At 32.6% G+C, this 16,096-nt stretch overlaps 1 protein-coding gene across 5 annotated transcripts; it reads right to left on the bottom strand.

Annotated features, from left to right (window-relative positions):
• Nucleotides 1-6,388: 6,388 nt before the first annotated feature.
• Nucleotides 6,389-9,034, bottom strand: LOC111369492 (putative HVA22-like protein g). 5 transcript variants are annotated; one of them, XM_022991025.1, is made up of 7 exons: nt 8,775-8,903; nt 8,536-8,607; nt 8,334-8,432; nt 8,106-8,162; nt 7,960-8,023; nt 7,660-7,869; nt 6,389-6,868 (listed from the first exon to the last, which is right to left on the bottom strand). In XM_022991025.1, the coding sequence occupies exons 2-7, from the start codon at nt 8,565-8,567 to the stop codon at nt 6,575-6,577; spliced, it is 756 nt and encodes a 251-aa protein (XP_022846793.1). In that variant the 5' UTR covers nt 8,568-8,607; nt 8,775-8,903; the 3' UTR covers nt 6,389-6,574. The 5 variants fall into 5 exon arrangements, with proteins under 5 accessions (XP_022846793.1, XP_022846792.1, XP_022846790.1 ...); XM_022991024.1 differs by lacking the exon at nt 8,775-8,903 and adding an exon at nt 8,943-9,034 and having other exon boundaries at nt 6,426-6,883; nt 8,536-8,597; XM_022991022.1 differs by lacking the exon at nt 8,775-8,903 and adding an exon at nt 8,943-9,014 and having other exon boundaries at nt 6,426-6,883.
• Nucleotides 9,035-16,096: the final 7,062 nt, after the last annotated feature.

Genomic DNA, 16,096 nt, shown 5'->3' with positions numbered 1-16,096 from the left:
CAAAACAAATTAAATCTATTATAGTCATGACCCAATCTATTCATAGTCCGAATTAGAATGAATAGAACATATTCAATTTCACGATTATATCAAAGATTGCATACATGATAAATATTATTCTTAACATTATTCACGTATATTAACCAAGCCGTGGCTAGTGTTTTTTTAGACCCATTGTGAGCTTCCTAGCATTACAACGAGCAATCATATATTCAATTGGTGATCAAACAATTAAATAATAAAATTCAGCATGCAAGATTAATCAAGAATTGTAAGAATTCAACTAAATTACTTATCTTGAATTAAAAATAAATATTAAAATATTTCATATTCATCCAATACATGAAAAGAATTAGTCTAGTATTTTGTCTAATAAATCACACAAAAAGGTTTGGAAAAATACCTCCCTGAATTGAAAAATGATACAAAAGTGAAAACTCAATTTCTTATTCGTAAACCTTCGACTCGAATTTTGAATCTTCAGCATCTTGACTCATCACTTTTCCAATCATCGATATTAGGCTCGAATCAATTATTAGCACTTTGAAATTTAGTTCCCGAACTTTGGATTCATCCCATTTTGACCAATTTTTCGCTCTTTTTGTCTGCTTTCATAATTTTTCATCTCATAACTAACAAACAAAATATATATAGAATTAAGCTTTATTTCATTTAAAATAATAATTGCTCTAGTTTAACGACTGAGATAAGTGTACAAAATACACTTGTTAATTTCTAAAGTCTTTTGATTCCCCAAAAAATTAACAAGTTCTACAACGAATGCAATCTCAAATTATGCCAAAAAATTGAATAGACACATGCTTCTTGTATTACATGGAATGTAATGAGATTGCCGTTCAAGCACACTTGTTACATTATGTTTTGTTGAGGAAGGTGTAGAACTAGAAATTAGGTTGAGCTTCTCTCTCAACGATTTTGTTGTCGATACGTTAATTAACAAATTCTATAATATATTATACATTAAAATATTAAAATGCTAATTATCACCTGAATTTTAAAACAAAAACATTAATGTCTGATCATTGAAATTCATACTTAAAAATCATGATTTTCTAATTTCTCTTTTAGAAAACTCAAAAAATTAAAATAAAAGGAACATAAATAACTATGGAAAAAAAATGTATGTACAGAGGGGGGACTATCGAACCGTGTTCCCCCCTCTTACATAACATGTGGGCCCTGTGTGTATTAAATAATGTCGAGCAGTGGCCCCCACCTCTTCTTATGAGTAGTAGGTAAAAGATTAGGTAAAAAAGATTCGGTACATGTAGCATGGTCCAATAACTATTTGAGTGCGACTCACGTGACAAGACTCAGATTGTGTCGAACTTTTAACTTTTTCCAATACAAGTTACTAATCTATATACAATTCACACATATGGTACATAGTAATAAATTTTATTGAATTATATAGACTCCATTTGAAAAGAATTTCTAAACGGTTTGATTTAGAGATATATCATATATAGAAATGAGGAGGATAAGTGAATAATATTTGGACTCCATTGAAATATGTGATTGAAAATGAAGTTTGACCATTTAAAATTTGTTTATAAATTATGTATTGCAACTTCTTTCATATTTAAAGCTTGTTTGGGATAGATATTTCTAGGTGAAAATGAATTTTTTAGAATGTGTGGTTAAAAGCGAAAAAAATTTGTGGATCCCATTGAATATGTGGTAAAAAAATAACACTGAAAAAAATTGATTTTAACTAAATGGAGTTGATTCCCCAAATAGTCATTGATTTTTGTCAAAAGTTCCCAGGAGGTCATCGGACTTCAAACCTTCTTTAAATAGTTATTAAATTTTCCCAAAAGTTTCCAAGAAGTCACCGAGCTTCAAAACATCCCTAAATAGTCATTGAACTTTACAAAAAGTTCCTAGGGGGTCACTAAACCAGTGACATATGGGGTCCCAATTTGCAAACTTGAGTGACTTCTAGGAGCTTTTTGCAAAGTTTAATGACTATACAGGGAAGTTTCAAAATTCGGTAGTCTCTTGAAAATTTTTAGTAAAGTTCAGTGACTATTTAAGAAAGTTTTAAAATTCAGTGATTTCCTGAAAACCTTTTGTAAAATTCAGTAACTATTATGGATAATTAGCTAAATCTGTGCTCCGATCTTAGATAAGAAAACATAAAAAATTGTCTTGAGCAGGATGACTCACGTTGCTAACCTATCAACGTCGAAAATTACTAAAACGTAGGAAAAGATAAGCTATAACAAGTTGAAGTCATCTTCATAAAGGATTAATGGGCTGCACTTTGCATTAATGAAATTCACCTTAAGGGCATGTTTGGGCTTATAAAATGGTTTAAGCTCACCCCAAAATTTGCAATGAATTAGTTAAAGCTTTGTGGATGGGAAACATGATAAAAAAGTTTCGTGACCCATTACAAAACTTGCTTTTATTTCTTTTTACAACTGATTTATAAATGGACAAAGGGATAATGTTACATGTACATAAATTTTTTACTTACTCCTTTACCTCCACTCACAATAGGAGGTGATGACCACATTTTAAAATTTTTATATTTACATGGGGATTGCGTGCTTTGATAGAGTGGTGACAACTTTCAATATATTCTATTCGACACAAATAGAATTATTCGTGGACAAAGATTAAAATATTGACTTGGCTGTCCTCATCATCATTCTTCCCAAACTACCCTTGCATTCAAATTATAATGTCAAATGTGTGGGGACCTATTTTGGTTCCAATCTCGTGCTTTTCCAAAGAATTATTCTAGCTTTCCCACCCTCTTTGATTATCATATAGAAAAAAAAAATATATTCCACCTTTCTATACGTCAAATTTTTTCTTTATTTCTTCTTTTGTCTTTCTTTATGAATTTTTCTAATCTATGGATAAAATATATACGATAAAACCAATATTATAAAGATATAACTTAAACACAGAACTCTTGAACCGAACAGATTAAACTTATGGGAGTACGGAGATAATAATTGTCAAATCAATTCGAATTGGTCTGCCTATGTAAACTAGCGTGGTTGGTCCTTATATGATCGATATGCTACGGTTCATGGGTCGGGCCGAAATTGGCTAATAAAATGTGCCTATTAGCCTATCCATAAATTATCTCACCAATACTCATAAATGGTTATTTTTAATTTCGGAATATTTCACTAGATTTCGATGTGGGATTTTCATTATAATTATGTCGAACGTGTATGTAGATATTATTAGTATCACTTAAATTTTTTTACTTCGCGTTTTTTCCTCTCATCTACGTTATAAAAGTTGAAAATATAGAAGCTATTGTACAAATTGTACTTTACGACATAGGAATTAGGAATATGTGATAAAAGATACATATATTTTAACTACAAAAAGAAGAATAAGAGCATGTTCGGTACAGATTTTAATTCAATTAACAACAATTATTTTTTACTATTATTTCACTATTCCAACCATCATTTTTTAATTCTTCTCTCACAATTAGGATACACTTTATCTCTAACGATCAAAAAATCAATTAACAAAATCCCTACCAAACAAGCACTAAATAACAAAGTAAAAGTTTACATGAACAGATGTAACACATTGCAAAAAATATTGAATATCCAAAGTGAATTCCAATTGAGTGCTTAAAGTTTAAGAATATCTGACTAGATTGGCACATACTTAACTACCAATCATTTGTGCATATTTAATTTAAGTACTTTCCAACTAGGTTGGCACATACTTTATTATAATTCAGTTGTTTAAATCATTTTATCAAAATTATAATAATTTCGGAACTTTGATTCGTCATGAAAACGAGAAAACTATTATTTTGTCATTAATTTCAAAATGGAGCTATTTGAACTCATGATAAGTGAAAATATGTAATTTATTTTATAGTCTATTGAAGATATTTTCGTTTTCTATGAAATGTGAATATTGGATTCCTAATTTAAATTATGTTATTCTCTCATTATTAATTATTTTATTATTATTATTATTATTATTATTATTATTATTATTATTTTTTTTTTTTTTTAATGTGCAGGGGTGAAAATCTCAATTATCACAAGTATGAGTCATGATGGAAAATATTTTCAAAAATATATTTTGGCGTATTACCAATTATTTTCCTAACTAAAGTGATCGATCGCCATTTCAAATTGTATAATTTAAACTCCCGATCGAACTACATAAATTTAACATTTCATGAATTCAAAATGTATGAAATTCTTAAGCTTAGAAACCATATCTTAGACGGAGATACATTATGTGACTCGGACTACAACATGAATAAAAGCACATGTTTGTCTACGAGAGAATTGTGTTTCCTATCATTATGCATAGAGATGACAAAATAACTCACCCCGTAAAAGAGAAAAAAAAAAAAGAAATTGAAGCAACCGCCCCGCCTCACGCCCTCTTATTGAAAAAAGGGTCTCTCATCCAATCAATGCATTCATTTGCAGACCAATGGTCTCATTTCCCATACTCTTTCTAAACCTACATTGCGAGAAAGTAGACTTAATCATTTGCAGATTTCTATCAGAGAGGGTGACAAATTTTTATTCTTTTTCCTACTTTTATTCTTTTATTGTTTCTTATCAAAATAAGGATAGAAATAGAAATTTTGAGGTGAAAGATTGATTGAAATGGAAGAAAAACCTAATGTTATTGAAAAAGAAATTTTTGAAAATGTAAATATTAAAATAAAAAATTTTAAAAAATTGGGGCAAGCCCCCGCCCCACCCCACTGACATCTCTAACTAACATGTCTTTCAAATCATTTGGCATGACTCTGGCTTGTTGTATAAGAATATTTTTAGGAGACTACTTTACATCAATTTTCTCAAAAAGTTCATTTAACTCATTATTGCCAAGATAACGGCCTACTTCACAAAGAAGAAATTGCAAAATTTCGTTAAAAATTCCCTAGTGGCTTCAAAAGAAGTGACCTTTCGATATCTTTTAAGATGCGCAATTGCAAACTATAAAGGTAGTATTGTAACTATATTTCGTTTCTAAATTTATTTACTTCGAATTTTTGTATAAAATTGTACACAAAATTTTTTATGATTTGAACTCTGCATACAACAATCAAGTAGCCGATTCAAGCACAAATAAAAGAATAGGATTGTTACATCTTTATCATTCTCTTGATCAAATAGATTTATCTTTACAAATTTAGGTCTTAATTATATTTTGAGGGGTCAAAATGAGAATTTTTTTTCATTTTTTTTACAAATAAATAAACCGTGAATGGTTATTTGGAAATGAGCTAACTCGCACTCGCTTCGTAGTATCCCATACGTAAGCCGCCTCACGTAATGAGCCGAATTAAGTCAATGATGAACATGTCGAATAGCTTGACTCTATCTATATACAGCCCCATTTGATCCCACTATTTGATTTTATAATTTTTGAAATAGAGATTTTTTAGAGATTATATAGTTGAATAAAAAAGGAAATTTTTTTGATTTATATGAAATATTATTTTATTAAAAAATGTATGACATGAATTTAAAGGGGCTCAAATGGGGGCATAATACCCCTCTCTAATTCAGCTATTTAGCCCCTGTTTGATCCCCATTACATTAAATTCTATTACATTTTATTTTTCTCTCTCTTATTTTCAACCACACAATCTTCCATAAAATAATATTATACGTAAATCGAAAATTTTTCATTCTTTTTCAATCACTCATTTTTCAAAAAAGTACTATTCCCCTCATTAATTTTCCTTCGTAATGGGAATCAAACAGGACTTAACTTCAATGACTTATCGTGTAAGATTATTCTACTACAAAAACAACGTTGATCCAACGAATCGCTGTGTCGTCCTACATATAGCGGAAAGCCGCCACATATGAATAAATCAACACAAACAACATAACCTTTATTCTTTCCGTCACTTTTTCATTGTCAAATCTTTATTCCTAATGCTCTCCCAATGAAACATATTGCACCGCTGCGGCCGCAACCAGCACCGCATCCGTCTCCGTCTCAAGACTCACTTCTCCGTCATCGGATCTCCATGGCCACAACCCTCCTCCAATCCCGCCACAACTCCGCCTACTCCACCTTCACAACAACCACCACTGGCTCCTTGGCCTTCTCGTCATCATCATCCTTTCGGACAGCACCTGACGATTTTAGGCTGTCGACCGAGAAAATTTCTCTTGGGTACGTTTCACTTCAGGACCTTTTGCCATCTGCATCAGCTCCGGTCGATTCTCCGAAATCCAATGAGTCCTATCTCTCGAAGCAGACGGCCGTTAGGAAAGGATTCCTCCACCGCCTTTGGCCGCCGCGAGTCCCCACTTTCTTCCGCCATATTTTTCAAGCCCTGACCCGGCTCTCCAATTGGCTACTCGAAGCTATTCGGATCCGGAAATCCAGATAGAAATTACCGTTTTCATATTTCAATTTAAATGTAGAACAGTAGAAGATTAGTTTATATTTACAAACCCGCAAGGTTGATTCGAAAAGAAGGAAATTACACGAATCACAAAACATGAATAAATTTAAATTCATAATACAATTTCATATACCTTTTTCTTTTATATATTTATTACAATATGATTTATTAGTCGCTAGTTTTGAATCGCCTAAGTTTAAGCTGGGCATGATGCAAATGTTGTTCCATTGGCGACCCTTTATCCTCGTCCAGGTTTACGACATCCTCGGTGTCAACGCCTCGTGTCTGAACTTGAAAGGATTCGGATTTGGGCGTTTGGACACGACGAAAGGAGGGTGTTCTCGATCGTGTAATTAGCCGCCTTGGACTGTCGTTGTCATTCTTCTTGGCTAATCTTGACGGCGTACTAGGTGGGGTTGGCGGAGGAGGATGAGTTTCGTTAGAATTCTGATTTTGGACCTTCTGCACAATTTGTTCCTGGCAATTTTAGGACATATATGGTGTGACAAGCAGGAGAAAAGGTAAAACTTGTGCATTCCAGTTGAAGGTGTAACAAGGTCGGTCCATCACACAAAAAACCGGACCAATGTACAAAACAGTAACCGCGCATGGATAGGACCAGTCCCCCCTCATAGCCAGACCATTTTAGGTCTAGCTGTAGGGGTCCTAAGACAGAGTGTGGCCCAGGCATTTTTTTTAAAAAAATTTACGTGCAGAATATTTTATTGTGATTGAAAATAAGTACATAAAAAAAAAAGTTTTCAAGTAACGGTTGTCAAAGAGGGCCTCAACAAGATCTTGGTTGGACAAAGTTAAGCCCTTCTTTGAGGCCCATTTACAAGTGTTTTTCGAGGAAAATGAGTTTCGGAGTGTTGATTTTTCGGAGATTGTGTATTTGTGAAGTTGGATGATTTTTAGATTTACGTACAAAATATTTTACAATGAGAATATGTAGTGGAAAATGAGTTTTTTTAAAAAAAAAAAAAAGAAAGAAAGAAAAGAAAAAGGAGAGCTTTTGGAGAAATTTGTGAGAGAAATGCTACAAGTACAGATTTTTTTAACAGATTTTATACAGGAAACACAGTTGTCTTGCAGGGATTGGTTACTGTCAAAAACAGCTTTTGGCAATAACAAATAACAAGAAAACAACTATCTCTTTGTATAAAATCTTGTAAAAAAAATTTGTACCCGCAGAATAATTCAATTTGTAAGTGGGACTCGTGATTGCATTTAATTGATAAAGAATTTGTAACCTCAGAAGTGGGGTTAATCATTGCAGACTTGGAAGCAACAAATTGAAGAAATTCCACAATCTTTGCAGAGCCCAGTTGTTTGCAGTTTTGGCAATAAAAAATGGCCATACTCCATGCTCTCTCCCTAAATTCCAGTAAACTTCGGTCGATATCCTTCTCATACTCCAACAAATAAGGCCGTAAAAAGGATTCGTAAACGTATCTTGTCCCCTACATTAAAAAAAAATTAATAAAATCTTTGAGCAATTCTCAAATTAATTTGAAGAAGAAAATAAGTGAAAAGAAAGAGAGGGTTTTGACCTTTGTTTTTGGATACCACAAGTAAATGATGAGGGCCAACTTCAACTCATCGTACATTGGCAGCCTAAATTAATTATAATCTCAAGCAAGTAATGAAAGAAACTCGAAAATTGGAAAATTAAAAAGAGGATACACGAAATGCATACCATGAAACAAATGTATCGAAAATCCTCTCAACAACTGACATCATTGCTATGATAATCCTACAAACACCGAAAAAAATAAATAGAATTTTTCATGTGCCCGTTTCTTGTTTCCCCTTTCCATTTCCATGCAATGTTGGACCAGCATTATAATTTATTTTCTAAAGAATGAAATACTAATGCACAAGAAATGAAAAAAATAATAATAAAAAAATAAATAAAAGTTCTTACCAATATTGACACCAAAATCTAAGTTCTTGAATCTCAACTCTATTCTTCTCCACAGTTTTGAAACACTCAAATGCAGGATAGGCGTAACCAAGAACCACACTGTAAATCCATGAACACAATTCAAGATTTCCCATTCAAAGTAAACTCTGAATAAGCGGAAATATAAGAGAAAAAGGAGGCAAAACAGGAAACTAATTTTTACATAAATCCTCTGGAGATGAATCCTCCAATCATCTTTAACAGTTTTCACGAGCGCCAAAATTCCTAAACCAATCTGTAAATTCGTCATTCGTAGAAAAGTTTAACCAAAAATCTAAAATAAATCAGTAATTCCAACCACATAAAATGATACACAATTCACTGTCAAAAACAGATTTCAAATACTAAACTAGAAACCCAAAAAAAAAAAGAAAAAAGAAAAAAGATTTTTATTTATTTGACCTGTTGTGCATGTTGATTAATCCAAGAAGAAAATGCAAATAAGATGATCAAATGGTAAAAGGCAAAACATATGAATAATTCAAGACTTGCATTTGAGAAATTTAATCCACAAAGCCATGATTATATTGGTGTTAAAAGAATATTTCACTGGAGTTTAAACATCTTTACCTTGTTGCAAGGGAAGGATCTTTAGTCTTTAATCTGTACGTTTGGAAAAATAAAACAAATCCCAGAAACTTGATGTTAAAGGAAGAAGGACAAGTTGGCTATATATAGGATATTACAAACGTGCGAGAATGTATGTTTGTATTTCTGCATTTCTAAAGACCGACGCCTTCTCATCATTTCACACGTAACTTAACTGGAGTGGATTTCTAAGGATTCTTTTTACTAGTTCATCGTTTGGTAGTTATTCCTTCCGGTAAGAATGCATTTATCTTTTTAATTACTTAATGCATATAATAATAATAATTACAATATTTTTACTAGAATTGGACGTAAGGAATGAGTCAAAAAACATAAAAAGTATAATTCGGGATATTCAGTCTAAATTTAGTTTCTCGATAAATGGGAGAGTGTAAAATGATTTATTTTCTCATTTAATGTACACATACATCAGTGCTATTTATACATGTTCAGTGCTATAACTTTGCTATTTCAAATTCAAATACAAACAGAAGGTTGTTGAAAAGATCTTCCATTATCTGACTCCTGTATTTCAGGAACTGCTTCAATGAAGAACAAGTCCAAGAAAGTTCAAATACTGTCGATGATGTTGGCCCCTCCACAAGTACCTACACATGGACTATGAAAGTCATCCACAGCATGCTGCCCAGTAGCAGTTTGATCTTCCATGTGACTTTTATCAACCTCAATTTCATGACTCGGCCCTTCATCAATGATGTTGGCACCTCCACTATAAGTACCAACATATGGACTATGAAAGTCATCACCCAGATTACTTTCAACTCCTCCGGGTATCGTTGACGTTTGATTTTCGTCCGCATCTACCAAACATAAAAAGACCACGAATAGTTAAAAACATAAATAAAATTTAACAAGCTGAAAAAAGGACAGGATAAATAGATACCATTAGAAGTCAAAGGCCCTTGACTCTCATTCACATCTACCGAACATAAAAAGAACACAATTAGTTTAAAATATAAATAAAATTTAACAAATTAGAAAGAAGGATAAGATAAATAAATTATCATTTCTGTCGCAATAAGATTTAATCTCCTCTCGTCCCAAAATTTTACAAAACTCACATGCCTCACATTCCAATCAAATTTTTGTGAAGCAGTGCTCTACTTGTTGACTATCGTTAATGATTGTTTGACTGGGAATTAAATCAACTGGCAAATTCAACTTCAACGGGACCTATGATATGTTATTTTTCAAAACATATCAATATTATGTGGGAAAGCGCAACATCCATTTGCCCAACAAGATATTGAGGTAGAAAATCGTCTTGCAATCTAGCATATGACCGTCACATAATCTAACGAGAGAAAATAACATAAAATTAATTAAAAACTAAAGAAAATTAGAGTAGAGTAATTAAAAATTCACATAATTAAAATAAACTTACATTGTCATTTGTAAGCATCAAATCGAATTCTTCTCTTTTCTTTTTGATGTATGAATTCTTTGATTTGTGCTCCACTGAATGTGACCATCCAACCATCAATGGAAATGTCAAACATAACTCTCTATCATCAAAATTCTCTCAATAAATATCCACATTATAGAGAGTGTGAGAAATTATAGGCATGTGTTCGTAGAAGTAAAGCTACAAACAAATGAAAAATGTCAGTTATAATTCATTAACTTATATAAACTATAGCAATGGAGAAAATAAATAAAAATAATATATACCGTGAGATAAGGGACATAAAAACTCATGATTTTTGGATAACAAATTTACAAAATGGGATTTAAAATTCCAAAAAGGATTTCCAAGATAACAAACTGGAAAAAATGACAGGATAAATAAATACTATTAGAAGTCAATAGAAGTCAAAGGCCCTTGACTCTCATTCACATCTACCGAACATAAAAAAAAAAATAATTGATTAGTTTAAAACATAAATAAAATTTAACAAAATAAAAAAAGGATAAGATAAGTAAATTACAATTTCCGTCTACAATTAGATTTAATCTCCTCTCATCCCACATTTTTACAAAACTTGCACGCCTCACATAGGGATGTCAATTGGGCTGAGCCGGCTCGGCTCCCCCCCCGCCCGGGCTCGTGATTTCACGAGCCCAAGCACGAGACGAGCGGGCCTCGCCCGTAGGCGAGCTGAGCCAGCTCGGCTCGTCGTGTAGACGAGCCGCTCGTGGGCGGCTCGTTTGGACGAGCCATGAGCCTGTTCAGTGACCGTTCTGGTTACTGAACTTTTTTTTTCTTCCCCCCCCATTTTTTTACTATAAATACCCCCTTCCCCCAAAATTTTTTTTCATATCAATTGCTCTTCCAAGATTACAACTCTCTCAACTCTCTTTTATTATATCAATTATCGAGTTTTTACTCTCTTGTGCTGCAAAATATACAATATCAATTCAATTTTTTCAGTTTATTAGTTACAATTTCAATTCATCCAATTCTCAATTCTCACAATCTCACTACATTTATATTCATCTAGTCAAAATTTCATCATAAACAATCACAGAAATGGATCAACGTTCATTTGTTGAAAGCTTGTTTGATACATGATGTGAGCCATTGCCACATCATGGAGAATTGCCTAGTACGTTGCAAAGTCAATTTTCAAATGAATTTGCCGGTCTAAATGACATACCGATACTTGAAGATGTTCACATTCACGATCAGGGAAGTCACGCTCCAATTGATTTAGGTGATATTAACGTTCCCGAAGCGGAACGTGAAGATGAAGATCAGCAATTAAATATCCCAGATGCGAGGGGAAAGCGAAAGGCCAAAAAACAAGCAAAATGTTGGGATCACTTTAAGTTGATTTCAACGGGAAAAGTCGTTGATGGCCTTGCAGAATCTAAAGCAGTATGTAAATACTGCCAACAAAGATTGGCATGGTAAAAAGGAATTGGTACCACTTATCTCAACCGCCACTACAAATCATGTGCAGCCAGACATGGACTTCTTCCAACTGGTCAAACACAATTACAATTTGGCAGTCTAGGCGTCGGTTCTACAACTTCACCCCTATCCACGTGGGTGTATTCGGAGGACGAGACTCGAACTGGAATGGTGAAATTTGTTGTCGCCACTGAGTTGCCTCTGACTATTGCAGACAACCAACACTTCGTCTCGTTCGTGAAAGAATATCTACAACCGAGGTACCTTGGGGTAAGTCGAAACACTCTTCGTGCCGATACAATAAATTATTTCAATAATTCAAAACAACAATTAATTATGGATTTACAACAATATGGGGGGTGTTATATCCTTAACTTCTGATATATGGGAAGGGGTTAATAAAATAGCATATATAGCTACAACCGCACACCATATAGACCCACTTTGGTGCATGCATAAGAAAATTATTGCTTTTAGAATTATTGAATTTTCTCACAATGCTAATAATATATATAATGATATTATCAGTATTGTTAGAGAATATCATTGTGAGAGTAAAATTCGATCTTTTACTTTTGATAATGCTAGCGGTAATAAGGTAGTCGTCAATAAATTGTGTAGGACACTTCAACCTGATTTTGGTGGGTATTTGTTTCATATTCGTTGTGTGTGTCATATCTTGAATTTAATTGTGCAAGATGATTTAAAACATATAAAGGATGAACTTCAAAGTATTAGGAATGCATTAGTTTATATTATGATCTCTCCTAGTAGAAAACAAGTATTTGAAGATTTTTGTGCCGAACTAGGGGTGATGACTGCTAAAACATTTGTTAGCGACGTAGGTCATAGATGGAACTCTACATACTTGCTATTAAAATCATGTGAAGGTTTCGAAAATTTAATAACTGACTTTTATAATAATAGACATATTAGAAGTGATGATGATGGTATGTTAAATGAATCCGATTGGATTTTAGTTTTGAAAGTTAAACGATTCTTGACATCTTTTTATGAGACCACAAAAATTTTATCCAGCGTTTATTATCCCACAAGTTGTATGATACTTGAACGCCTTTATATAATTGCAATAACATTCCATAAATATAAAAATGATCTTGCTTTTAGTGAAATTTTAATTGCTATGGAATTAAAATTTAGAAAATATTGGGAAGAACTGTCAATGTTATTTCCTTTAGCATGCGCAATGGACCCCCAATATAATATTTCAGGAACTAAATACGTAATTGATCAAATCAATAAAGTTTTAATACTTGATACACCTATCACCTATAAGAATTTAGAGCAAACATTATGTGGAATGTATGATTTATATGCGAAAAGAATGGGTGCAAATGTTAGTCGGGTACCCTCTGCTGCACCTACTCCTTCTGTTGAAACTGAAGAAGATGTTGCGAAAATAATAAATTTATTTCAAGGCATTAATACATTTAGATATGATGCAACTGCAATGTGTTCATCTAGTGCCATGTCGTCTACATTTGCATCTCATCAAATATCGGTCGAATCTCAAAATGCAATGCCTGCCGAATTAATTGACTATTTCAATCATAATATGCCAACAGACAGAACAATTAAAAAATTTTCAGAAGAAGTAATTGAATTCTGGTGAAAGTATGAGAGACGTTGGCCAATTGTTTCTGCAGTTGCGAAAGATCTATTGACACCTCTGGTTAGCACTGTTGCTTCAGAGTCTACTTTTAGTGTAGGTAAAAGGGTTTTGACTGATATCAGGAGCCGACTGAAAGAAGATGTTTTGGAAGCGTTAATGTGTGTGAAGGATTGACAGGACACTTATTTTCGACTACAAGATAAATACGCTGAAATTGCATGTCGTCAGGTAAGTGATATTTGATTTAATTATATTAATCAAAATTTTTTTATTTTTTAATCGTTAAATTTAATTTTCTTTAAAAAATTGTACACGTTACAACAAATTGTTCGTGTACAATTTTTAACTCCGCCTACTTAAAATTGATGTAGCCGGTCCCAAGTCCGGATAAAGGAGGAAGATTTACATTTTATTAACTTTAAAAAGAAATAAAAAACATATATTTTTTGTAAATGTATTTCAAAAAATAATTCGTTTTCATTATATAAATATTTTATACTTTATAAAAAGTATTACAAATTACAATATGATATAAATAAAAAAAAAATAAAAACTTGTTCTCGTAAAATTATTTGTATTTTTTAACACTTTTTATTTTTAAAACTATATTCTTTATTAACTTTAAAAAGAAATAAAAAAAATATTTTTTGTAAATGTATTTCAAAAAATAATTCGTTTTCATTATATAAATATTTTATACTTTATAAAAAGTATTACAAATTACAATATGATATAAATAAAAATAAATAAAAACTTGCTTTCGTTAAATTATTTGTATTTTTTAACACTTTTTATTTTTAAAACTCTATTCTTTATTTTATTAAAAAAAAATGCGAGCCCACGAGCCGAAGCTCGGCTCGACCCACGAGCTTGGACGAGCCACGAGCTCGCCCAATTTCAACGAGCCGAGCCCGAGCTCAACTTGTTAAAAATGAGCCACGAGCACGAGCCGAGCTCGTGGCATTAAGGGCCGAGCCGGCCCGGCTCGGCCCGACCCATTGCCAACCCTAGCCTCACATTCCAATCAAATTTTTGCGAAGCAGTGCGCTTCTTGTTGACTATCGCCAATGATAGTTCGAGTGGAATTAAATCAACTGGCAAATTCAACTTCTATGGGCCCAAGTCCGATCTATGATATGCTAATTTTTCAAAAGTATATCACTATTGTGTGGGAAAGCGCAAAATCCATTTGTCCAACAAGATGCTGAGGCAAAAAATCATCCTACAATCTAGCATATGGCCTCCACATAATTGAACGAGAGAAAATAACATAAAATTAATTAAAAACTAAAGAAATTAGAGTAGAGTAATTTAAAAATTCACATAATTAAAACAAACTTACATTGTCATTTGTAAGCATCAAATCGAATTCTTCTATTTTCTTTTTGATATATGAATTCTTTGACTTGTGCTCCACTGAATGTGACCATCCAACCATCAATGGAAAGGTAAAAAATAACTCTCTATCCACAAAATTCTCTCAATAAATATCCCCATTATAGAAAGTGCGAGGAATTATTGACATGTGTTCAAAGAAGAAAAACTACAAATAAATGAAAAATATAAGTTATAATTCACTAACTTTTGCAAACTATAGCAATGAAGGAAATAAATAAAAATAATATATACTATGAGAGAAGGGGCACAAAAACTCGTGATTTTTGAATTTTTTCTATTGATTATTGTCCTTTTAAATTCTGTCAAGCTATGATGCAATTGGCATAACAAAACATCTCCCCATGCATAATTCCCAATAGCATCAACATCTCTCAATAACGAGAGGTACATGCAAGGCAATGACGAATGATCCCTTAGAGTAGCAAGAAAACACCAAATAACGTAAAGAACATATGCCCTAACGTAAGGGTCAAGTCCAGCCCCGACTATAACAGAGAGAATGTCCTTAAAAAATAGCAAATTCTTATAAGCTACATCACATCTGTTCTTCTGATGAAGAAACCTCAGAGACAACAACTCGTTGCAAATATTGGGACATTCGTGTGCTTCGTAGTCACACGCAATTACAAGCATACCATTAATGGGAAACCACGTGATCCTAGCTACATCTTCCAATGTCGGGGTTATCCTTTCTTCACCAATAATAAAACACGATAGCTCAACCGAATAGCGATCTACTAATGCTAATAAAAATTCGATTGTGGTCCTATAGTCCATGTTGATTCTATAAATAAGATCGAAACTCGTGCCTCCCAATCTCTGTAGGACGACATCGATTGGTTACTATTCTTTCAGCAATCTTAGATGCGTTCTACTCCTATACATTTTTTATTGTAGAAAACTACAAAATTCAAATCATAAAAGCAAAAGATAAGAAAAAAATGATATCTGAATTATTATCAAAATTTGCCAATTTTAGTCTAAAGTTACTAATGGAATAGAATCCTCATATCCATTTTTTTTTCCGTTCCCCCAATTGATTTGTCTACGACTTGCTGAATCTCAAAGACTTTCAAATCGTAGTCATTTTTTCTTATTTATATCCTCCTCAAATTAGAACCGTTTACACTGCTTAGAAATTTCTTGATACTAAACGCCTAGAAAAAAGAAAAATAATCGATATCAAATTTACAAAATGGGATTTCAAATTTCAAAAAGGATTGCCAAGAT

The sequence above is a fragment of the Olea europaea genome, chromosome 20 (genome assembly GCF_002742605.1).
Source record: "Olea europaea var. sylvestris chromosome 20, O_europaea_v1, whole genome shotgun sequence".
Lineage (NCBI taxonomy): Eukaryota > Viridiplantae > Streptophyta > Magnoliopsida > Lamiales > Oleaceae > Olea > Olea europaea.
The sequence above is the reverse complement of the archived record's forward strand: the minus strand, read 5'-3'. Positions and strand labels throughout refer to the sequence as shown.